Source organism: Coccidioides immitis (assembly GCF_000149335.2).
Source record: "Coccidioides immitis RS genomic scaffold supercont3.4, whole genome shotgun sequence".
NCBI classification, from domain to species: domain Eukaryota; kingdom Fungi; phylum Ascomycota; class Eurotiomycetes; order Onygenales; family Onygenaceae; genus Coccidioides; species Coccidioides immitis.
In genome coordinates, this window is record NW_004504311.1 from 2739717 (window position 1) to 2762299 (window position 22583).

Consider the following 22583-nt stretch of genomic DNA (forward strand, 5'->3'; position numbering starts at 1 on the left):
AGCCAACCAGCGCGCGCCGTCCAAAAGGCAAAAAGTCACTTGTTCCACCCCCTTTCTCTCTCCCTCGCTCGCTCGCTCGTGCTGAGTTCACCTCGTCAGGCGTCAGGAGGCTTCTGCCAGTGCAAAGCAAAAAAAAAAAAACACTGCTATCCCTCTCGCTCCTCGTCCTCATCACCATCCTTGTCGCGGAGCCAACTTTCGAATTCTCTCGTTCAATCTCCCTCCGCCCTTCTTCGTCTTCTTTCCCCCCCCAAGCTGTGCTTGATCTTCATCGCTTTTGAACTCCTCCCTTTTTGCTCTCCTTTGGGGCTGCCTCTCGTTCCTCCCTGAGATCCAAGTGAAGTAGGAATCACTGAGGACCTCCCTCGGCATTCCCTCACACACGCACGCACGCTCTCCAATTGACGCTTCCACCCCTCCCTCGAAAATCCCATACACGCACCCTCACATCCACAAGTACGTTGGTTGTTTTGCTGTTGATGTCCACGTTGCTCTTTCTGCTTCACACCTCCCCCTTCCGGAACGTACCTTTCCTCACCGGTTTTCCTTGCTCGTGATAGCTGACCAGCTACCTGCTACCCAACTCTCAGTCTTCGTCCCCAGAACCTTGCTACGAACCTGATCTCGACGCGAATCCTTCGCTTCTGCCGTCTGCACAATGGGTAAGCTCTCGACATCTACGTTCCTTAGCCTACATCTCTCTTTTGGATGCCCCTCCGCGTCCTTGCTTTCCACGCTTCGTTGTTTCTCCCTGGTGCACGATTGAATCAACTTGATGGAGGGTCTGGAGTTTGGGACCAAGGACCCTTCATCGCCAGGATGTGAGCATCGTGGCCGTTTCTCCCCGTGCGAATAGAGCCCTACCGGGGCTGGATTCGTGCATTGCAAACAATTCGCTTCGTGGTCGTTTTCGAAATTTTGTGCAACCTCAACGACACCGCTGACTGTACAGAATCTACAGCCACCGCAACTAACGGGATTCCCGCTCCCACCCGACCCTCCCCGACCGTCAGTACTCCTCCAAGCAAGCCCGCATCGCCTCTCGTTGAACGCAGCAACCCAATGGGTGGAGGCTTGGCGCAGACGGTCACCTCAAAGGACCCAAAGGCCGTTGCCCAGGCCGCTACCGATATGAGAAATGTCGTTCGCCGGAAATTGACTGGCTATGTCGGCTTTGCCAACCTGCCGAACCAGTGGCACCGCAAGAGTGTGCGAAAGGGTTTCAATTTCAATGTCATGGTCGTCGGTAAGTGGGTGTCTTTCGGATGTGCCGTTCATCGGCGTCCTACCTTACTTACATTATTTAGGTGAGTCTGGTTTGGGAAAGTCTACTCTAGTGAACACTCTCTTCAACACCTCCCTATACCCACCCAAGGAGCGCAAGGGCCCCAGCCTTGATATCATCCCTAAAACTGTTTCGATTCAATCTATCAGCGCTGATATCGAGGAGAACGGCGTTCGTCTACGATTGACCGTTGTCGATACCCCTGGGTTCGGTGATTTTGTTAACAACGACGACTCTTGGCGTCCTATTGTCGAGAACATCGAGCAGCGATTTGACGCCTACCTTGATGCGGAGAACAAGGTCAACCGTATGAACATCGTCGATAACCGTGTGCACGCATGTGTCTACTTCATTCAGCCCACTGGCCACTCACTGAAGCCCCTTGACATCGAGGTTATGCGTCGCCTGCACACCAAGGTCAACTTGATCCCCGTCATCGCCAAGGCTGATACCTTGACCGACGAGGAAGTCGCTCTCTTCAAGCAGAGAGTAAGTTCAGACCAGTTAGACATCTTATGGGGTTCGTATGGGTTACTTACACTTTTGGCCAGATTCTTGCCGATATCCACCATCACTCCATCCAGATCTTCGAAGGTCCCCGTTATGAACTCGACGACGAAGAAACCCTTGCTGAGAACCAGGAGATCATGTCCAAGGTCCCTTTTGCCGTTGTCGGTGCAAACACTGAGGTTACCACCGCCAGCGGTCACAAAGTAAGAGGTCGCCGTTATCCATGGGGTATCATCGAAGTAGACAACGAGGAGCACTGCGACTTTGTCAAACTGCGCCAGATGCTTATCCGTACCCACATGGAAGAGCTCAAGGAACACACCAATAACGTCTTGTATGAGAACTACCGGTCCGACAAACTGACAGCAATGGGTGTGACGCAAGACCCAAGCGTCTTCAAGGAGGTCAACCCTGCTGTGAAACAGGAAGAAGAGCGCGCTCTGCACGAACAGAAACTTGCCAAGATGGAAGCAGAAATGAAGATGGTGTTCCAACAGAAGGTGCAAGAGAAAGAGAGCAAGCTGAAACAGAGTGAGGACGAACTATATGCTCGACATCGTGAGATGAAAGAGCAACTAGAACGGCAGCGGCTCGAGCTAGAGGACAAGAAGGCCCGCCTCGAAAGTGGACGACCTCTCGAAGACAAGATAAAGCGGAAAGGGTTCTCACTTCGTTAGGTTTGAATGGATCGAAACCCCCAAAGTCACGTCTGATACATGGTTTAAGCTCGAGAAATCAAATTCTTTTGGAGATCTGGCACTTGTGCTTTTGTGGCTTTTTGCATTTTTTATTTTGTTGATGGATCTAGCGCTCTATCACCCTCTCCTTGCCCATTTCCTTTTCATTAAACTCCCACACTCTCTTGTACTCTTTTTTTTTTTCCTCCTTTTCTTGTTCTTATACCTCAGCTTTTTCCTTTCAAATTATTTCTGTAATGACGTTGAATCTTGCTTTGGCTCAAGCCATCCTTCATGACTCCGAAGGTAAAGACAATATCACTTAATGTTTACGGGGCCGTTGGAGACTGCGACTTGAGGTTGAAACGGGGATGGGTGGGGGATTGTCGCTTCTGGGCAGAATGATAAAAAAAAAAAAAGCCACTAAAACAGGTTGCAGCGAGCGCCGACTTCGGTGAACTCGTTCTCCCTGGGACTCGTAGGGCTCGTTGGTTCCTTCGGTCTTCTAATTTGACCCTTTTTACCCGTTGGCTTTTCATATTTAGTTAGCTCCCTTCTTGCCATGTATTTGTCTATGTTAGCTTTTTTCTTTTTTTTATATACTGATTTGGTTTTGAATTCATATTGCACACCATACTTCGTATATAAGTGATTGTGATTTTTGGGTATTTAAGCCAACGGTAGGTCTTAGTTTCTTGAGATTATTCCCTTTACTCGCTTTGTTCGATGAGGGAAATGATCTTGCAGCATCGATGTTAAATCAAATTGTCGCTGTCACAACGTCATAAAGGAGAAGTTGTCACATGGGTTAGGAATGTTGGAAGTGAATTGCCAGCAAAGAACACACAAAGTGCGTGATACTTCCTGATGAATACCATCTTCAACCAGATCAAACAATGGCTTGCAGAGTGAATTAAGAGTCGGGGTGTTCTCGTTGCCTTGTGGCCCACTGCGCTGCTCAAAGATGACATGCTGGATTTCCAGTATAAGACTGCCCCTGTCCAGTTCCCAGTTTCTTCTCTACATGCATGCCCCTTTTGTATGCATGTTATTTCTAGGACAGAAACTCCAAGGGAAGTTCCCTGGACCAGAACATTCCCTGTTATGCTGAAAGGGGACTTCTCGGCCTCTGTTTTTTGTTTTGAGATCCTGAGAGATATCTGAAATCTCTTGTTAACCTTTTCTCCCCCGCCTGTCTTCACCTTTTCCCAGACGGCAGATAAAAATTCCGGCAATTTTTAGTTTTACTTTCGGATTAATTATCAAGAAATGTTTCTGGGCATATTGCATCTGGCCTTTGTCAACTTGCATATTATTAATTGCCATGTGCCAAATCATAACTGAAGAGATCTATAGCACCTGCGGCCATGCTGTTGAATGTCACTTGAAACACGGTCTCATCTACTGCGATGCGCCGAATGACATCCCCTTCCGGAACAATACACGAGAGGAGCGCCAGAAAATGTACCCTAACAGATTTTGCTCAGAAGAAGACTGGATGGAGCTGTCCGCAGACCAAAACGGGCTCTGCCCAGACTGCAAGCGCAAGAAAGAAAAGAAACCTGTGGCGGGGGTGATGCGGTCATTCGGCTGCGGTCACAGCAGGGTGAGTATGATCGGACATATGCTCCAATGCTGCTTCTCGCCTGTCCGGCCAGAGCATCATCCTGAGAAAAACAATGGGAGAGGGGTGAGGGACAAGGCCGGCAAAAGCTCCGCTTCGGCGTTCTCTGCGACCTTCAGTAAGTCACTTTTGGTTGATATCTCGCGTCATCTCCGCCTTCGTCCTCCTCGTTCCTCCGGCGTGTGGGCGGAAGTTTCAGGAAAAGTAGGCTCAGCGGCTGCAGGAACTGGTCAGAACGAGTCGTCCCCTCCGCAAGACGGTCACAACGGCGCGGGTCCCGAAGAGGCTGAGATACGAGGATTCCACGCCGAGTGCAAGAACAGGGAGTTTTCATGGAAGAAGTTCCAGAAGCTCCGAATGATGGGAAACGAAACCGGCGTTTGGTGCCCGAATTGTGAACGAGCAAAGACGAAGATGATTATGAAATTGCATGAGTTCCAGAATGCCGCCTCGGGAGAGACAGAGGGGGGGAAGAAGGAGGAATCTGGATATCGCGCGAAGAAACCAAAAGGATTGACGTTGTTTATACGTGATGACAAGTATTTCTGGCCGGAAGCAGTGGCTGTCCGGGGCCAGATAGAACAAGAAGGGAAAGGAGATGAAGAATGAGAGAAAAGGGCGACGCTTTGGGTAAGAAAACGGTGGAGAACCCAGAGCTTGATCCGGGAAAGCTGATAGCGATGAAAGCAGGATAGCAAGTCGGTGACCCAACCAGAGCAGGACCCTGACCACAATATATCTGCAGTGGGAGTCCTATTCAAGTTATCCAATGAAGCAATGCCGATCCTTGGCTTCTTGGATACTGTTATTTGATATAAAGGATCTCAATATCCGAGCTAAAGGGAGTCAAGAAATATCCTGGTCTCCGGGGGATTTCTTTTCATTGACCATACGTCATACACAGCCGCATAGCAGCTGATCCAGAACTATGTTCATCTCTCAAATTTAGGATGTTTCCAATGGAAAATTGCTGTTCTGCTAAACACATTGCTTTCGTTTGCATTGGACAGGGCTCGGGCACGTAGGTTTTGATGATGAAACGGTGTAGATAAAGATTAGAAACTTGGAACAAAGACTTCTCCTTTGCCAGAGAATATGACGACAGTAAAACATGTACGAAAATATCAAGGTGCTTCCCTGATCGGTGGACAGCAAATCTCGCTGACGAGTGATGGAGGTGTGTAGGCATTTGCCCCGATGACGATGATCCTTGTACTTCGCACGGTTTATGTACTCCGTATAACTAAACAGTTCATTGCGGTACATCGTCACTACTCCGTACTACGTAGACGAATTCCGTACAGCCACAGCTTGGACCCCCACAAGAACAAAGTGACCACTCTGTTTGTATTTCGCCGTCGTTCGTGCTGTCCTCTCGACCTGCAACCCTCCAAGAACTGCTGGAAGCTGCTTTTCCTCCTTCTCAGCTGCGTCTCGTATTATTATCACATAGCTTCTAGAGCTTCCGGTGGTTCGATCAAATGGCTCCACCACCGTCACCGTCGTTGCCCTTGGGCGAGCGACTCAAGCAGCTCGCCCAACGACTGCAGTGAGTTGGCCTTTTCCCTTCCCGCCTTTCTGTAATTTGAGAATCGCCCTCTGATGTATCGCTCAGATTTGGATGGTTCGTGGGCCATCTTGCCCTTGTTCTTGCCGTCTTCCGATATCTCCTCTCTGTCCTGACTTTCAATTCGACCTCGAGAATGGCCCAAGCTTCATACCGATTTGCCTTCATTGCCGCAGCAGCTACGTACGGGATCGTGGTCTACAAGTCACATATTGCTCGTGGTGATATGAAGGGAAATGTGCCTGCTCTCGTTATGAAATTGGCCGGAGATGAGAACGTTCAATACTTGCGTACGGCCTTTCCCCGTTTGTAACCCAGGGTTTATTTACCAACTGACGATGTTTTGCTTGATAGTTATTGCCCTCGTTTGGCTGTATGCCCGTCAGATCACCATTGCCGTTCTTCCATTTGCGATCTACTCATTCTTCCATGTGGCCACCTTCACTCGTAGCCACCTGATTCCAACAATTCAACCACCAAAAGAACCAGAACCGGGGGCCGGCTCACCATCCAGGCAGGGGGCTAAGCAGTCGCCCCTGTCAGAGAGCATTGGCCGTTTCATCAAGCAGTATTATGATACCAGCATGGCGTTGGTTGCTTCGCTCGAACTATCGGTTCTCATTCGGCTGATTGGAACTGCTCTTACCTTTTCTAGTGGCAGCTGGGTTCTTCTCGCGGTGTATTTTATGTTCTTCCGGTCCAGATACACTAGCAGCAAATATGTCCAGGGCGTTGTTGCTCATTCAAGTCAGAGAATCGAAGCTTCCATCTCGCACCAAAGTACCCCGCCGGTCGTGAGACAGGGCTGGCAGGTATTCAAGGACTTTGCCAGACGGGTGTATGAGTTCACGGATGTGAACCGCTACATTGGAGCCTATTCCCCGGCCGGAGCTAAGAAGCCACAGTAAATATTCTTTCTAGACCGGCAAAAGAGGGAATCGTTTTTACGACAACGACGACGACGGCCGGAGATCCAAGCGAACCACTGAAGAAGAAGATGATGATGATGAGGAGCAGGGCTATCCTGCGCATTGAATGTTGTGAAGCGCCAGAAGTGATTGCAGATGCGGACACAAGCAACCGAGTGGGCATACAAACAAGCTATCGATGAATCTACAAGAACTCTTTGTACTTTTACACTTTCCTGAAAATATGTTTCCCTGTCATTTCATCATCCACGGCTGATTTGGCTTTTTTGCCTCTGATTTTTAATGATGATATCTCTTTGCTTTCTGTGTTTGTCCATTGCTGCTTCCGGGGTTAGCTAACCGGAGTTTTCTGTGATTCTTTGGGCTACATTTAGGCCGGGGCCGGAGCTAAGAGACGATGTTAATGATTTGCCTTTTTTATTACCTCCAACGTTTCTTTGAGTTCCATACGGCTTCCATATTTATGTACACGCGGGGGAGGTAGCGGTTGAATACCAACCTAATCATATAATTTTGTATTTGATACCTAGATGGTGCTCTTTGAGCCTTCGTCAGGTGTCGAGAAGCTTACTCTGCAGCGATGGCGGGTGGAATATAAGGTAAGCTACATAGAAAATGTTAACTACCACCAAAAAAAGGTTTGGCCATGGACGGCAGCAGATCTCCCTTGCCTTCTTCCTCCAGCTTGGAGGATTCTCAGCCAACTGACTGCGAGCCTTGCTGCAACTGCACTATCAGAACATTGAAGTTACACTTCTATAAGACCCTGAAGGCAGACCAAACAAGATACTGATTGAGTTCACTCCTAAGTTCACCAAGATGTTCCTTGGCAAGAAGGAAGAGTATGTTGAGCATTGGCACATTGGATCAGATAAGCTCTCTCTGCTCTGTTTGGACTAACTCAAGCCCTTTGGATAGAGTCAAGTTTGCCATTCCAGAGATCATATACAACCCATCACTTGCTCTCAGTCCCCATGTTATTCTCCTTGGCCTTCTGTTTGCTGATTGGGTATTCACTCATCTTGACAGCAAGAGGGTTCTCACATCAGCAGAGCAACTTCTCTATCTTAATATCTTAGATGATGTTTATAAGCTTCTGTTGCACTTAGATCCAGCTCTGAAAGATGTCTCCATATTTCAGAAGTCAGTGTGGACAATGGACAAAATCAAGATCTCTGATATTGAAGCTCTCATCTACAGTACCATACAGCCATGGATCAAGTGCATCAGAGCGTTAAGCACCTTCCATGAGATTCTTCAAGCTTACAATCTTGACTATGGTGCAGGCAAGGCTCTGAACAATAGCAGTAAGTTCATTCCGTGAAACTGAGTGTTGATAGCTCACCAACCTTATTGTAGAACAAATAAGTAAAACAGTCTGGAGCCTGATATATCAGTACTCCAACTCTAGTACATTCCTCAAATACTATCTTACAGATGTGTGGACAAGGATGTCCATGCAATTGTCCAGGGTTTAAAGCCACAGAAACACATGATGTACACTGTCTGTCAGATGCTTCAATCTATCAATTCACACCACTCACTAGAGTTAATCTCCACACAATTATCTTCAGTCAACCAACTCCCTGAGATCCAAGAATTTATTCAGAAACAAAATAAACTCACCAAGCTTCTTGGAAGATCTATTGAGAGGCACACAGAGACAGTCAAGTACAAACTATACAAGCAGATAATTACAAATTGGCAGGTGAGCAGCAGTGAGCAAGGAACAAGCTCCTGCATGAGATTCAAAAAAGGTTTGATTTTGAGGAGCCACTGTGTGAAATCAAAAAACAACTCTCAGGAATCAAGATAGCAAGAGCAGTTGATGAATTGCTCTGTGTTAGCAGTTTACATCCTCCACAGCAGCAACAGCTGATCTTGGTACTTTTGTCTCTCCTATAAGAAAGCTTACAAGATGAAATGCTTCAAGAGACCAAAGATATTCATGCAGTAGCAGCATATTGTCTTTTCAAGAAGGGGGATACCTGCCAACTACTATATTTCAAGAGGCCTACTCCTGCAGCAGTACTTGCTGAAGGTGCAAGTTGAGGTGCATGTTCCCCCTGCCCCGCAGCAAGCAGGACCTTGCGCTAGCAGCTGTTATAAATAATTCTCAGCCTGTGTACTGTTTTATCTGTTTCAAGAAATTCTTGAACCACGGTGGGGTTACAAAGCACATCCAGTGCAAATATCTGCAGCATATCCACCTCAGTGACAAGATTTGGTGCCCATGCTGTGACATGGCTCTTGAAAACAAGATGCACTTGAAAAGCCATGCCAAATTGGTTCATTGAACTGTTACTGGACCGCGGGTCAATGATTCTCTCATGGAGGAATAATGCTCAAACATGTGCCTCAAGGCTATGCTTTTTTTGGTACAATGTCAAGCTTTAAGAGTCACATTGTCTGAAGTTCATGTGCAGCCCATCATGTATTTGTCATTGTGAATGTAATACCACTGTCTTGATCCTATACATTGCTTTTTCCATTCAGCTACTCCTTAATAACTTTAATAAAACTAGAATCAGAATTTGAACATTCTAGTCCCTCTGATATACACAAATTCAACAATTAGGTTAATGAGTTGCTGGAGTTCAAATCAAAGCCTGTTCAATTTGCAAGAGACACAGGTGTTGGTGAGTATCTGCTGGAAACTGGTATACATAGCTGGTATTGACATACATTTAAACCAGGATATGTTGTTATTGGCAGAAAATCTTGACCAGCAACATTTTGAGCCCATGAAGTTCTCACTTGCCAGGGCTGAAATGATGGGTTCTAATCAGAGTAGGAATTGTTTGTGCCCTAAAAGGCCTATCACAAAACTGAGGGCCTGAGTGCCCCTGACTGCACTATAGGGCGCCAGCAACCTTCAAATTTTGTTCATCTATGATATCCACCCACTTTGGGGGTTTCCAACTCAGGCGATAAATGTCGGTTCAGGCTTCGCAGCCACTCCGGTTCAAAAGCGCAGATGATATGGTTGGCTCCTGGGTAGATATGATTATGCGAACGCCAAGATGCCGCTGGAGGCGAACTGTGCTCAGCATAGTGTTGGTAAATGCACGGGCTTCCGCAGATGAATTCATGTACTTGGACCAAGTCAGGATGTCATTTATAGCGAGAACTGATGATCCTGATAACATGAAAGAATGAAAAAAGGAAAAAAGGGAAAAAAAATGCTTTTGCTAACCTTGTGTGCTTCGTCCAAGGCAACTACTCTGCCAATGTCTGGATTCTGCTCAAGAAAAATTTCTAAACAGATGTTAAAAAGTGAGCCACGCCGTTTCCGGTGAAATGCAGGGACATGAGAGATCAAGGACAGTTAATCGACCTGGCTTAGAAACTTTTAGCAAAGCCACAGACCTATCCGCATGGTTTCTTACTACAGGTTTCCAGTCTGAGCCTCCTGCATCATTTTTCCCAATGTTTTTGTAAGCCGCGATTTGTGTTTGCGGCATGAAGCTCTCTAGGGTATCTAAACGTTGCTTGAGGAGTTCAAGCTGGGCAGGAGTCAAACCAGACTCCATCACCATTTTCTTGAATTCTCGATAATTGAACTTGGTACCCAACTGTTGCTGTGAAATTCGCATTTCCTGCAAAATCCGTTTCAATGTATGCATATAAAGTGGCATTGGCCCGTCATCCTGGCCAACTGCCATTAGATCCACCATTCATTTTGTATTGAGATCCTTTTGATCGATTTTTAGCGTTTCGACAACAGTATTAAATCCAGAATAGGTGGTCTGCAACCCAGGTTAGCTACAATATAAGACAGAGGAGTTCGAAACACCTGCCTGAATTTTTTCCACGTTGGTTGGAGAGTACAGCACTCGAACCTCAACTCCAGGACAAGAATGCTGCTTCACGGGATGACCCTCCTGTATCGCAGATGAATGTATCGTAGTGAAATACGAGGCCTGTAAGGGGGTTGGAAAGCCTCCCTGCCCGTGACGGGATTAAGCAATTCTCCAACAGGCATGCTAGGATATGGCTTTTCCTGGAACCCTGTGAGCCGCATATAAATGTACTTGACGGCGAAGTAACATTGAAAAAGAGCCGAGGATCCTTATCAAGTGTTTGGATTTTGACTTCCGGCTCCGATCCACACGAGTTTAGCATATCGTTTTGCCCAGCGAGTAGGCCAAACTGCAAGTCGGAACCAGATGCGTTTTCCGTCGTGTATGTCAAGTGTGCAAGCGCGGGGCTTGTGAGTATTGGGGCGAGGGAGACAACCCCAATCGTGGCTATCAAACAACGTTGATTGCTCATCTAATTTTGTACGAGCTTTTTAGTAAGGGGGAGGCGAAGGGATACCGGAAGAGCATGGAGGAATTCAACAACCATCGTCGAATAGATAGTTTATACAACTAATGAACTGTTGGCGTGAAACCGATGGTTTCCACCACTCCTTTGCTCGAGCATCTGGCATGTTTGATGAGCTTATATTCTCAACAGCTCTCTTTCAGCTCCCTCATTTCTTTTGTGTTCTGAGGAAGCTTGGCAAGTGTTATATATCAATGCCGCCTCAAATAAAAAATTAATAACATTTTATACCTATAGCAATTTGCTTGTCCATGTATATCTGGCCACACCTATGTTCCCGCAGACGGGCCTGTGTCTTGTAAACAATATCTGCAAGACAGCAATGTCATGCAAGTTGCAATATCAAAAATAGTTGATACCAGAAAGACAGCAATGTCATGCCAGCTGCAACATTGAAAGCAGATGATATCTGAAAGGTGGTAATGTTAGGCCGGTTGCAAGATTAAAAGACAACAACATTATGCTGTTTGCAATAATACCGGGTCATGATTGGAAAATTTCCTCCGCAAACGACAGAAAATGATATTGAGAAGATCCTCAGAGGTGTTGCTCTGCCGGATAAGGAATCGGGAGAAAGGTGTTGCCATTGGGTCTGGAGTGTCATATCAACTCTGCAGAATGCATTGGTGATACCGAAGTTTGACAGTGAAAGATTCAAAGCCTGGACATTGGATTATGCCAATCAGTGCCTGGCCAACCTTAGTCCGGGCCATGTTTGTGATTATAAAGAGACAAACTAGTTGTGTGAAGTGTTTCCTGGTTCATCATACAATCTCCAAAGAACGCATTCTGCCATGAGCTTGTCCATGTATGAAGGAAGTTTCAGTTTGATGCTCTCAGGCCAGTCTGGCACCTTGAACAAACTGTAATATGTCTTTGTTAGATCTCAGTACTCTGGGTACCAGCCTGCAAATGCCCAGTCTACAACTCCCACAATTCTGCCATGGCATATGATAATATTCTGCAGGGCTAAATCCAAATGTGAGAAAAATGTCTGATAATTGTTGCTATGACAGGATGCAATTTTGTCCCCATAAATCTTGGCTGTGTTTTCCAGTGGAACACCACCCCATAAAAAAAAGTGGAAGCTGAGATGTGACTTAAATGGGCCAACTGGTTGACTACTAATACAATAATCAAGAATGGCACTGCCCTGTGCAGATGCAACTATTTCTTCTTTGGGGAGGATGAAGTGCTCAGAGCTGAGTTAAGATAACTGCAATATCATTGATAATGGTTTCCTTTTCCTTGGGCTTCAGACTTCAAGATCTGTGTCTTGAATGTGATCTATCATGATATAAATGTCTCCTGGCCCATCATATGTACACTGAACTTGAGGAACTGGAATAGTGGTGTGTTCTGAAATGTAGAGAAGTGCTTCAAGTTCCGGGAGTTGGCACGGCCTTAATAACATGTTTCTGACTGACCCTGACAACAGTTGGACCCAGAGATCCAAGGATTGACCGGACTATTCTAAACCGAGTGTGAAGGATGATGGTTTTCAAATCTCACATGAAAAGCTGAAATTGGCGTTAGTATCATCTTGATAGATGGTAGGGCTTTTATGAGCAAACCTTGTAATACCATCGTCCCCAGCTTTGATGGTCGATAAACAGCATTAATAAAACCAGGCTTCTCTAACATTTCTGATGGAAGAGGCTAAGGGAAGTTGACAGATAGGAGGTTTGCACGGAACAGATTAATGATTATGTTATCCCCTCATCCGGCCGCCAGGCAAAATTAGTGCCTTGGCACCAGATTACAAACTACAGTATTAATGGTGTTTTTCTGACCAATAGGTTCACACACTAAAATATATGGGAATCTATTGGTTAAGCAAAACACGTTCATAGCTGGTGTTTGTTGATTTTCAAAAACGTGTTTTTCTCCTTCCAAATCTGCTGACCCCCTACCACCACAACGATCAAATACAATCTTATTCATTCACAAACTAACTCCGTACATTGTCAGCTATGGCAGTTTGTGCCTGGTGTCAGTATAAAAACAGGGTCAAATGAAGAAAGGCCAGGTCCCTAGATCACTGCATGCTTGCTCAGCGTTGCTGGGAAGAGTTCCATTCTATGGAATTGTACGGAGTAATATAACCAAAATAGGCTTAGAGGGAATAAATTACAGATTACCGCCAAATACAGCCAAATACACCAGTTTCCAATAGACTTCCAGTATTAAATACGCTACTGTACACGCTAATTTCTACGCTAATTTTGCCTGGCGTCCGGACGGAGGGGATTGGTTAGCCTTCGCAAGAGCTCGGAGTTAAAAAAAAAAAAATAAACGGAATTTTGTAGGTCCGAGACATGGTGCCCGATTTGTCCCTTAGGTGGTACTGCACTGGTTTTCTTTCTCTTGCAGCCGGCTACCTTTGGTGGATAAGCAAGTCTCACTTGTTTTGATAAAAGAGGAGATTTTTTTCCCAAATCAATCAGAGCAACTTACTCAAGAATGAGTGAAAGTGTTTAACATGGATGCCTATTTTGGTTAGTTTTCGTAGCAGTCACTCTTGGGCTGTCGTTCCTCTGTACTTCCGCACTCCGTAGTTAGCTTGTTGGACCTCGCCGACTTCTAGAGATGAGATCCTAGATCGCAGGGGCCACGGTTCAAATCACTCAAGTTGCTTGCTCTTCTCCTCCGTACAGCCTCCGACTCGGTGCCTACGGGGGGGTGCGTTTGAGTACTCGCACAAGGTTGGACTCAACGTTCCCAGTGCCAAGAGTTGATCGGACCTATGAAATTCCGCTATGAAAGCTCCAAATATGGAAAAACTGAAATCTCCGGAGCTTCTCTCGAAATTTTGGGAAAACCGGAGATATGTCACTGCAATTATCGAAGGTCAAGCGGCCCCAGTTTGTTTTGCGCTTTGTTTGCTGTGGCCCCCATATTATCTGTCGCTGGAATCCTGACAGCATGCCTTTTCTTTAGCTTTCATTTATCCCTCTCTCTTTTTGAGCAAACTCAATCGTTTTACATCTCGCGACAGTCTTTCTGAAGGAGGGGAATAAGCAACCAAAACGACATAACCTTTCAACCACAGCGACATTTTTGCCTGGAACTTGAACTCGGGTTGTAAATTTTGATAGTACGGACCACGTTGGGCGAGATTTCGTCCAACAGCACGGCGGCCCGCGGCGATGAGTCTGGTGTCGCGGGTGACAAATCTGTTCGGGAAGACGACAGCAGACTCATCGACCCAGACGAGTTCATCCTCACCTTCTTCCGTTCCACCGTCCGGCAGTGGTGCGCTCGGTTATGACTTGCTAGCGCCCGCGGGCGATTCGCATGTCCGGTATGATGCGGTGCAGTTTGAAGATTCCAGAAGGGCGAAGAGGTTGAGGACGGAAGAACGGAGAGAGGAGTATGAGGAGAATGAGCAGGAATACAGACCACCTTACTTGCATGTTTGTCACCCTGCGCTTCTGAATATTTTGTGGGAATGGGCATTGTGTGGGGCTTTGTAAGCCGGATGCTAACCTGAAGTGTTAGTCGATGCTCGCTGGTGGGATAGGAGGAACCAGTGGTGACATGTTGATGCACTCGCTAGATACTGTCAAGACGAGACAGCAAGGCGACCCTCATGTTCCCCCCAAGTACACATCCATGTCTTCATCGTACACTACGATATTTCGGCAGGAGGGCGTTCGGCGAGGATTGTACAGCGGAGTTACCCCGGCATTGTTAGGATCCTTCCCAGGAACGGTCATATTCTTTGGGACGTACGAATATAGCAAACGGCATATGCTGGATGCGGGAATTAACCCTTCCTTAGCGTATCTTGCTGGAGGTAAGACTTGTCGATCACCCGCCCCTTGTTTACAGTGTGGAATGGAGCATTTTTGTGTTAATTTGCGTGGTAATCAGGCTTCATTGCGGATCTTGCTGCTTCGTTTGTATACGTCCCGTCAGAAGTTTTGAAGACTCGGTTACAACTTCAGGGTAGATATAACAACCCTTTCTTCAAGTCTGGTTACAATTATAGATCGACATTGGACGCATTTCGAACAATTATAAAAGAAGAGGGATTTTTTGCTTTGTACTCAGGATTCAAAGCCACCCTCTTCCGAGACCTCCCGTTTTCTGCCCTCCAATTCGCGTTCTACGAGCAGGAGCAAAAGTTTGCGAAAGAATGCGTAGGGAGCAGAGATATCGGATTACCGTTGGAGATATTAACGGCCACCAGCGCAGGCGGTATGGCCGGAGTTATAACATGTCCTCTTGACGTTGTCAAGACACGAATACAAACGCAACACTCTGATTCGCTCTCGCAACACTCAAAACCCAGCATTACCGACGTCAAGGCTGCGTTCCAGGAGTCATCCAAACACGTGCACTCATCCTCCACCCCGTCTTCTTCGGCGTCGCATGCTCACCAGTCAAGATTAATATCGACGTCATCACCTTCTACATCTACTGTCAAACCAGGGGCCCTAATTTTAGATACGTCTTCTGTGGTCACCGGATTGAGGTTGATTTACAAGACCGAAGGGTTCTTGGGCTGGTTCCGTGGCGTCGGTCCCCGATTTCTCTGGACAAGTGTGCAAAGCGGCACTATGCTTGTTCTCTACCAATTCCTATTGAAACATATGGAGAGTTACTGGGGTGTACGTGAGCTCAGCAGTGCGTCCTCGATATGAGGAGAAATGAATCTGGATCACGGTGGGGTCTTGGACTATTCTAGGTTGTTGGTGCGCAGACATACAGCAGGGCGTTCTTCGGTGGTTTTTTTGCGGAGTGGGTTTAAGACATGCATATCTGGGTTACGGATTTATAGAAATTCCCGTTGTACAGTATTATCTCTGATTTTTTGGATCTTACATAGATGCAGACTCACATAGACGAGAGTCGACCAGAGTCGGTAGTGGAGCGATGCTCGACATCGAACATCGATTCGCGTTTAGGCATGGTGTTGCAACTTAGATGCGAATAAAATCACCTCTTCAATGTCAATGATGATATCGTCATTGTTTTGTTTGATCAGCGGGCTCATTGATGGTTGACCGCGATGGTGTTGGGGAAACGCGCTAAGCCAACTTTAACGGCGATCAGCCGGAAAATGTAAACAAGTCACATCACCAATCCCTCCCACTCTCTCCAAACAAACCCTCTCCCTACACTCTCGATCGCTCACCGCGACGCGAATAGTCCCTATCATCGCATTTCTTCACTATACACACATACATAGACAACAGTCACCGCAAATCTGCTCATTTGAGTCGCATGGTTACCGCGACTCGGTATATAGTCGACTTCCATCACAATGACGGCAGCTTTACCGTATCTTCGCGCTCTGCGAAAGAGCGACCTTCTCGTCCTAGCCGAGGTGTCTGATCTGAAAGAGTAACATCTGCCTCTCTCCTCTCCTTTCTTTTGCATCGCGCTGGTATTCAAGGCGTGAGGGCAACAGGAATCATTCTTTGAAGTGCAAAGTTCTGACCTGGCGTTGGTAGCTACGATGATTATAAGAAACCCGAACTCGAGGCAGCGCTGGACGAGCATTTGAGCGCGAACAGGACCACGCTTTCGAAGGAACAGAGACTGAGCGACTATTACAGGCGCTTGCTCCAGCCGCCACGCTCGTCGCCGATCAAGAGAGAACCGAAGCCCGATGGCCCATCGGGTTTGGACGATAGCGTTTCCCCTTCGAAACGCATGACACGCTCTAGGAGGCCCCTTAAGCCGAAGCAGGAGGTTGAAGCCACGTTAGTTTCCCGTTTTCTCACAAAGCTGTTCTTTCATTTAATGCGACGCGACGTCTGACCGCGCGAATCGATGGACATTCTGGGCTGTAGCGATGGATTGCTAACTACCTATCTACAGAGATGAATCCGAGTCTGGCTCAGCCTCTCAGGCAAGCAGATCTCCGTCTGCCTCTGCTATGGAGGCTCACACTCCATCGCGACCAGCCTTAGGCTTTCTTTCCTCTCTCCCGCCGTCTCCCGCCGTCGTGACGGAAGCCATCGAGGAGCAGACCACCAAAGTCCGCAAATCCGTTTCGGATGCATGGGTCGCTTCGGGCCTCAAAGAGCGGGCCTATGCGCTCCGTTCATGCCTCAGCAGCGTGAGTACAATCGAGAGCCTAATTCTCATGCTTGAAATCTACGGCCTGGGTAGCGAGATACTTCCCTTTCGCTATTTGACGACTATCCCGCCCATGCCGAATCTCTATACTCCCGCCATCCAAGTGAAGATTCCCGATGTATTTGCCCTATTGACAGGAGAGTTTTGGGCGCCGTTTTCGCTGTGGTTGACAACAAGTGTGATTCTCCCATCTATATTCGCCTACTTTTTCAATATCAGCCTAAAAATGTCCCAACCTCAGCCACCGAGCCATTCATATGGGACTCGCCGCGCGTCGGCTGCCCAGGCGGCAGTAGCGTCCTCCAAGACAAACTTTGACCCCTTGGTGTTTAATGTTTCTAAGGCTTTGGTGTCGTATCTTGTGTACGCAAATAAATTTACCTTTTGGGACGTATATAACCCGATCTCTGTACGCAAGGTTTCTGACTCTGTGCCTGGTGGTTTGCCAGGCTTGCTGACTGGGTCTGCTCTGTGCGTTTTGGGTAGATTGTACGAGGCCATTCTGAGAAAATGACGAGAAACACAGGCAGCGTACTTAGCTGTGAGATGAATGTGCGTCTTTGGATCTTTCAATTGGGAGTGAATTCTTGGTGTTTTGCAGGATCTGTTTTCGAGTGTTTCTTTTGATTTCCTCGGAGTCTCGAGGTTTATGCTGGGTCGGGAAGCTTTTGTTTCTTTTATTTTTTATTTCACTATTGTGTTGAGCCGTATCCATGCAGAATGTGACTAGGGACGGCGAAAAAGAGCAGAGCGAAACTGATGTATATAATATCCATTGAGGTTCGGGATCCTAGGTGTATGGAGCTGTGCTCTTTTCTGGCCTGAGCCGGTCGTCTATTTTTATAATTTCTTTTGGACTCTCTATGAAGTTGGTCGGAGTGTTGACTAAAATGACAAGGCTCGCAAGTTCTATAATGCATTCTTGCTTCAAAGAGTCTAACACCATAGCGCTTTTGTTGCCAGCTCTATTTCAAGTGTATTGTACAGTGTGAAGTACACATTTTGTCCGAACAGGAAGTTTATTAAAAAAAAAAGAAAATATGGGGCAAATGGAATGAGGTAGCTTGGAGAGGTCAGATAAAAAAAGAAAAACAACCCGCTTGCATCGAGGGAACTTCATGAATGAGACAGGAGAGCTGGGGATACTATTGCTCGCTAGCCTTGTCTTTTGTGATCTTCTCTTCTGTGACTGGTATTTGCTGGATTTTCTCCAGTTCGGTTTCTCTGTTTTCTTGGCTCTCAGCTACGGCGGCATCGACTGGCGCGTCAGATAAAGACTGAGATTTCTGAGCTTCTTCTGCAGCGATATGCTCCTTGAGTTGTTCGTCAACTTCATCCTCCTCCAATTCGGAGCCATAAACATCCGGGTGGAGTCTAAAGCAATCCTGCATATTCCTATATTCCAGCGTTGATTAGCGACCATCCTTGATGACCTAAACTACCACCCGGGAAACATATGGGGAAATACGCACTTGAATTTATCGATGCAATCCATTCCTTTCGGCTCTTCCGTAGAGTACACAAAACAGCTGAACGCTTCTCTGAATTCTGGGCCGCATGGTCCATGCGCCATACCACCTAGACAAGGGCAGTCCCAGTTTATTTCACCAGTCTCAGGATTGAATGCGCCCTCCTGGTCAGCCTCCTGCTCAAGCTCGGAGGCAGAAAGTTGAAGCGGCTGCACGTCAGCTGGAGCGGACTCTTCAGTCTCCGTAATGGCGCCGCTAAGTTCTGGGGCGGGAGGTTCAGAGGATTCTTCGGGTTTGGAGTCGGATTTTGGCGATGGTGGGGATGAAGGGGCGGGAGTTCGGGAGGCGGATTTTCGCTTCTTAGCTGCAGCGACTGATTCAATGGTGGGCAGAGAGGATTCCTCATCTTCAGACTCGGAAGCTGGTTTGAGCGCGACTGCTCCTGACCGCGTTAGTCGTCAACTGTCAGCATACCGCGCTCGCTTGAATGGGTAGTTCCCGGTGCTGCGCTCACGAGAAGGCTGTTCCGCGAACACCGTGCTTGTATTGTAATAGTACACTGCAGCAGCAGCTAGACCCCACCTCGCAACGGTGCTTTTCCAACTTCGCGACTTCTGCGACGGAGGTACTGTGCTTACGAACCTCCGCCCTGCTTGGCGCTGGGCAAGTCGGAGCGGATGCGTCTGGCGGAGAACGGTTCGCGAAGCTGACCTGAACATTGTGATCCAACAGAAGAAGAAACAAGTATATTAAGCAATTAACAAAATTAACAGAAAAGAAGGCTCAGTGAGCGCCTGGGAGAAGAATGAAGCCGGCTGGACATGAGCGTCTCTGCCCTCAGATTTGGTGATTGTTAAGCACGAAGAAAACTGAAATGCCGAAAAGATTATGTAACGTATTCCACAACCGAGCGGGACAACCAAGCGAGCGGGACACCAAAATCGCCATAGTAATTGAATAGATTCCAACCTGAAATATATATGCTCAACAACACCTAATTAAATTAAATTAAATTACACTAGGATTAGGGCATCTTGTTCTTCTATGCCCATGAGAACCACAATTGCTGCACCTTGATGGAGCTCATAAGCATAGTGCAGGCTCAGAAGCTGCAGGATTGGAAGATTGAATAACAGACTGTTCAACAGGCTCAGCAGGAGATCCTGAGCTTCTTCTCTAGTTAGATCTCCTTCATGTGGAATTCTGTAAGTAGATCTCTTGCACTTTTGCTTCTCTTTCTTATTTACTGCAAAAATATCCTGGTATTGCTTCTTCATAATAATGACATTAACCATCCTGTATTCACAGATCTTGATAATTTGATTAAATCCTTCCATCAAGTCTTGTGGTGAGCTAGCTCTTAAATCCCTGCTCCATAAGAATCTTGACCTTATCACCCTGCCTTGCAACTGATAGGGGTTGTGAGGTGTTTGTAGGATTCAGAATAATGCTGAGTTGCTAGATTGACTACTTGAGGGGGTAGGGATTTGGAGCTGAATATCTACCTGCTGGATGACCTAGTCAGGTTCAAAGAAGACTATTCCAGTAGCTATAAAGACTTCTGTACAGACTGTAGAGTAGATATCAAGAAAGTCTCCCTTCTTAATGATATTGAAACCAAGCCACATTCACTGTTTAACCAGATTTTCAGCTAACTCAGCTATAGCTACAACTGGCTGACTAGTACAAATACTTTAGACGGAAGGCGTAGCGTAACATGACCAGGCATCAAAGATTTCCCCTCCTTTCGTGAATTCACAGCCTGAACTGCATCAAGCACTGTTTCTCCATTCATCATCACATTCAACATTGTCCACTTATTGGTGATGTTTGGAATTCAAGACCATGCCTGAGCATCTGACATCGACACAAAGCCTGGCAACAGTTGGGCTGGAGAATTTGTCTCCACAGCACTTCAAGGTTCTACAACAGGCTTTCTGGACAATCCTTTCCACTGATCTGGCCACAGAGACATTTGCCCAAGTTGTTGACGGCCGTCCCATGTGCGATATCTATTGAGATTATTTCAATGAGTTTCGCAAAAGCTTCCAGAATAATATTCATCCAAGCAATGCAGCTTTGGAAGCTGTTGAGTCTTGCTGTCGAAATCTAAATCTTGGTAATACTCAAATTAGTGCAAAGGTAGTATATTCATAGCCCCAAGCTCTCTATCTTGGAGGACAAATACTAAAAGTTAGCAGCTTGCGCAAGCATTCCAAAACACTAACCCTGGATCAAGAGAATTCCACTTGCGCCTGATTGAGATTCTTGCTGTCCTCTGCCATGGCATTGCTGTCCACTTGTACCAGGCTTATGATGGAGGCTTTCATAAGCCAGAGCCCCCCGACTCCATCATATGGCATGATGAACTCTTCCCCAACATGCCGCCACCACCACCCCGTAAAGCTTTGCCAGCGGAGCTTTACCATTCTTCTTACGGTTTCTGGCAACAATATCCTAACGGAATTGCTGATATTGTCGGTTACTGGGTGGAGTACCGTCTGTTTGGTGGGGTTGTTCTGTTTGATCGTGGGGAGACAGGGTTTGAAGTAAGAAGTCCCTCCTATATTTCCCTTGCAGGCTCCTTTTTTTTTTAACCAAATAAATAATCACTAACTTTTGATCATTTTCCAATCCTAGTGTAAGGATATCTTCATTCACCTTGTGGGCAGGTACATGATCTTCCAACTCTCAGAAGCTCAGATACACGCATACATCAGCTTCCTGCAGGGCGGGCAGCAGCCTCCAGGTGGCATTCGCTTCAAGGCTGAAGAATACGCACATCGTGTTGATGAAAACTATGCCATGGACATGAACATTTACCGCGACAGGTATGAACGGATTATACCTGAGAGACGGGCCCGCTGTGTTATCCGCGGTGAGGACCTCCCAGGATATGCGCAGGCTATGGAAGATTGGGCAAGGCGAACTGGAAATGGTTAGAGATGTACGCAGCTAATGAAGTACATACTTGTGGAGGACTTGTTATTGAGATTTGGAATGACGGAAGGGCTTGGAACCGACTCACGGGATGTGCGGGTCACCCTGGTATGGTGTCCATATCATGCAACATTAAAAGTGAATGACCTGTGGGGAAATGATTGGCCTAAATTGAGAGTGTCAGGTAGAGAATAGTAGTGAATTTGCGTAAATCATTATGTAGGTGACTGCTTCTTGTCTGTGTGCATGCGAGTTTCTATTATTCATCGTAGCCAAAACCCTGTCTGTCTCTTTCGTGGGCTGGGGGGGGAATAAGAGAGAAAGAGAGCATCATCTATCTATCTACATGTGAGAAGGGATAAGTTAATTTCGAGTTGGCTCAGGTTCTGGGTGACAAAGCCCAGAAACAATAGGAAAGGAGGTAAGCATACGTCGTGAGGCTGAGGGAAGATATATCCACAAAAGGACAAAAAGAAATGGAAGAAGACTAGAAATAAACAAAAGACAGTTGTATCCCCCGGGTCATAATGCTGTGTCTACCAATGGCTGCCAACAAAGAGATCATTGACAATAGACCATAAATCACTGTCAATCAAAGAACCAGCTTGTCTGTTTGGGCGCGGACGATTCCTGTGACTGAAGCCCGGAAAGCACCCTGGCACTACACCCACAAAGTCTCACTTGGCAGTTCCTAGAATTTGTTTTGACTTTCTTTGTGAACATCCGCCACCTAAACCTTCTGCACTGCGATCCTTTGAAGCAGGGACTTTATGATCTATTTTCTTTCTGTAAGTCGTGTTGTTGCCTTTTATGGGTGGCTGATGGCCCGATTCACACAAAAGGCGAAGAGCTAGGATCACCACGCACAAAATATGGCATGAAGAAAAGGAAAATGGACGCAGGAACTGAATAAAGCCTGAACTACAGCCTTTGTATTATTTGCGTCTTTTCTTCAACGTAAACGCTTGTGCGGATCCCTTTTTATCCTGACAGAGTGTTGGAGCTTGCGAAGCAATGTCCTGCAAGCTAGATAGAGCTGGTTGACTTTCACCATCAGGTAGAGATGTAAAGCTCATGTCTAGCAGTTCAAAGCCTCCAGTTCACTGTGAGACTTCAGTCATTCCTGAGAAGCTCAGCTCAGGTAAGAGCTTGGTCTGCTG

General features: G+C 46.7%; 9 protein-coding genes across 9 annotated transcripts; 7 read left to right on the top strand and 2 right to left on the bottom strand.

Annotated features, from left to right (window-relative positions):
- Positions 1-90: 90 nt before the first annotated feature.
- CIMG_05234 (septin AspB) lies at positions 91-3094 on the top strand. Its single transcript, XM_001245792.2, has 5 exons — positions 91-456; positions 591-662; positions 962-1246; positions 1308-1774; positions 1837-3094. The coding sequence occupies exons 2-5, from the start codon at positions 659-661 to the stop codon at positions 2470-2472; spliced, it is 1392 nt and encodes a 463-aa protein (XP_001245793.2). The 5' UTR covers positions 91-456; positions 591-658; the 3' UTR covers positions 2473-3094.
- Positions 3095-3767: 673 nt separating this feature from the next.
- On the top strand, positions 3768-4778 carry CIMG_05235 (uncharacterized protein). The gene has a single exon (XM_001245793.2). It carries the CDS (start codon positions 3797-3799, stop codon positions 4703-4705), a length of 909 nt encoding a protein of 302 aa, XP_001245794.2. The 5' UTR covers positions 3768-3796; the 3' UTR covers positions 4706-4778.
- Positions 4779-5437: 659 nt separating this feature from the next.
- CIMG_11495 (uncharacterized protein) lies at positions 5438-7117 on the top strand. Its single transcript, XM_012358476.1, has 3 exons — positions 5438-5645; positions 5712-5953; positions 6018-7117. The coding sequence occupies exons 1-3, from the start codon at positions 5578-5580 to the stop codon at positions 6569-6571; spliced, it is 864 nt and encodes a 287-aa protein (XP_012213899.1). The 5' UTR covers positions 5438-5577; the 3' UTR covers positions 6572-7117.
- A 294-nt stretch (positions 7118-7411) lies between these two features.
- Positions 7412-8644, top strand: CIMG_11496 (uncharacterized protein; the record flags this gene model as incomplete). Its single annotated transcript, XM_012358477.1, has 5 exons — positions 7412-7434; positions 7511-7899; positions 7952-7988; positions 8030-8310; positions 8511-8644. The coding sequence occupies 5 exons, from the start codon at positions 7412-7414 to the stop codon at positions 8642-8644; spliced, it is 864 nt and encodes a 287-aa protein (XP_012213900.1).
- A 568-nt stretch (positions 8645-9212) lies between these two features.
- Positions 9213-11098, bottom strand: CIMG_11497 (uncharacterized protein). The gene is made up of 4 exons (XM_012358478.1): positions 10393-11098; positions 9982-10341; positions 9789-9933; positions 9213-9621 (listed from the first exon to the last, which is right to left on the bottom strand). Exon 1 carries the CDS (start codon positions 10865-10867, stop codon positions 10436-10438), a length of 432 nt encoding a protein of 143 aa, XP_012213901.1. The 5' UTR covers positions 10868-11098; the 3' UTR covers positions 9213-9621; positions 9789-9933; positions 9982-10341; positions 10393-10435.
- Positions 11099-13771: 2673 nt separating this feature from the next.
- Positions 13772-15881, top strand: CIMG_05238 (mitochondrial carrier protein). Its single transcript, XM_001245796.2, has 3 exons — positions 13772-14337; positions 14423-14720; positions 14798-15881. Exons 1-3 carry the CDS (start codon positions 14071-14073, stop codon positions 15568-15570), a joined length of 1338 nt encoding a protein of 445 aa, XP_001245797.2. The 5' UTR covers positions 13772-14070; the 3' UTR covers positions 15571-15881.
- A 168-nt stretch (positions 15882-16049) lies between these two features.
- On the top strand, positions 16050-17587 carry CIMG_05239 (uncharacterized protein). The gene is made up of 3 exons (XM_001245797.2): positions 16050-16273; positions 16384-16635; positions 16754-17587. Exons 1-3 carry the CDS (start codon positions 16194-16196, stop codon positions 17526-17528), a joined length of 1107 nt encoding a protein of 368 aa, XP_001245798.2. The 5' UTR covers positions 16050-16193; the 3' UTR covers positions 17529-17587.
- A 399-nt stretch (positions 17588-17986) lies between these two features.
- On the bottom strand, positions 17987-19301 carry CIMG_05240 (mitochondrial intermembrane space protein Mia40). The gene is made up of 3 exons (XM_001245798.2): positions 18998-19301; positions 18487-18919; positions 17987-18409 (listed from the first exon to the last, which is right to left on the bottom strand). Exons 1-3 carry the CDS (start codon positions 19200-19202, stop codon positions 18160-18162), a joined length of 888 nt encoding a protein of 295 aa, XP_001245799.1. The 5' UTR covers positions 19203-19301; the 3' UTR covers positions 17987-18159.
- Positions 19302-20328: 1027 nt separating this feature from the next.
- On the top strand, positions 20329-21426 carry CIMG_05241 (uncharacterized protein; the record flags this gene model as incomplete). Its single annotated transcript, XM_001245799.2, has 4 exons — positions 20329-20486; positions 20553-20625; positions 20685-21032; positions 21124-21426. 4 exons carry the CDS (start codon positions 20329-20331, stop codon positions 21424-21426), a joined length of 882 nt encoding a protein of 293 aa, XP_001245800.2.
- Between the last annotated feature and the right edge of the window lie 1157 nt (positions 21427-22583).

Bases quoted from the DNA above. Each gene is read 5' to 3' on its own strand.
- CIMG_05234 (XM_001245792.2), top strand. The intron at 1,247-1,307 runs GTAAGTGGGTGT...TACATTATTTAG, and splicing joins TTTCAATGTCATGGTCGTCG to GTGAGTCTGGTTTGGGAAAG. The intron at 1,775-1,836 runs GTAAGTTCAGAC...ACTTTTGGCCAG, and splicing joins TCGCTCTCTTCAAGCAGAGA to ATTCTTGCCGATATCCACCA.
- CIMG_05235 (XM_001245793.2), top strand. From the start codon at position 3,797: ATGTGCCAAATCATAACTGAAGAGATCTATAGCACCTGCGGCCATGCT.
- CIMG_11495 (XM_012358476.1), top strand. From the start codon at position 5,578: ATGGCTCCACCACCGTCACCGTCGTTGCCCTTGGGCGAGCGACTCAAG. The intron at 5,646-5,711 runs GTGAGTTGGCCT...TGTATCGCTCAG, and splicing joins CAGCTCGCCCAACGACTGCA to ATTTGGATGGTTCGTGGGCC. The intron at 5,954-6,017 runs GTACGGCCTTTC...TTTGCTTGATAG, and splicing joins TGAGAACGTTCAATACTTGC to TTATTGCCCTCGTTTGGCTG.
- CIMG_11497 (XM_012358478.1), bottom strand. From the start codon at position 10,867: ATGAGCAATCAACGTTGTTTGATAGCCACGATTGGGGTTGTCTCCCTC.
- CIMG_05238 (XM_001245796.2), top strand. From the start codon at position 14,071: ATGAGTCTGGTGTCGCGGGTGACAAATCTGTTCGGGAAGACGACAGCA. The intron at 14,338-14,422 runs GTTTGTCACCCT...CTGAAGTGTTAG, and splicing joins ACAGACCACCTTACTTGCAT to TCGATGCTCGCTGGTGGGAT. The intron at 14,721-14,797 runs GTAAGACTTGTC...CGTGGTAATCAG, and splicing joins CTTAGCGTATCTTGCTGGAG to GCTTCATTGCGGATCTTGCT.
- CIMG_05239 (XM_001245797.2), top strand. From the start codon at position 16,194: ATGACGGCAGCTTTACCGTATCTTCGCGCTCTGCGAAAGAGCGACCTT. The intron at 16,274-16,383 runs GTAACATCTGCC...TGGCGTTGGTAG, and splicing joins GAGGTGTCTGATCTGAAAGA to CTACGATGATTATAAGAAAC. The intron at 16,636-16,753 runs GTTAGTTTCCCG...ACCTATCTACAG, and splicing joins AAGCAGGAGGTTGAAGCCAC to AGATGAATCCGAGTCTGGCT.
- CIMG_05240 (XM_001245798.2), bottom strand. From the start codon at position 19,202: ATGTTCAGGTCAGCTTCGCGAACCGTTCTCCGCCAGACGCATCCGCTC. The intron at 18,920-18,997 runs GTGAGCGCAGCA...GGTCAGGAGCAG, and splicing joins GTTCGCGGAACAGCCTTCTC to TCGCGCTCAAACCAGCTTCC. The intron at 18,410-18,486 runs GTGCGTATTTCC...GCTGGAATATAG, and splicing joins GATTGCATCGATAAATTCAA to GAATATGCAGGATTGCTTTA.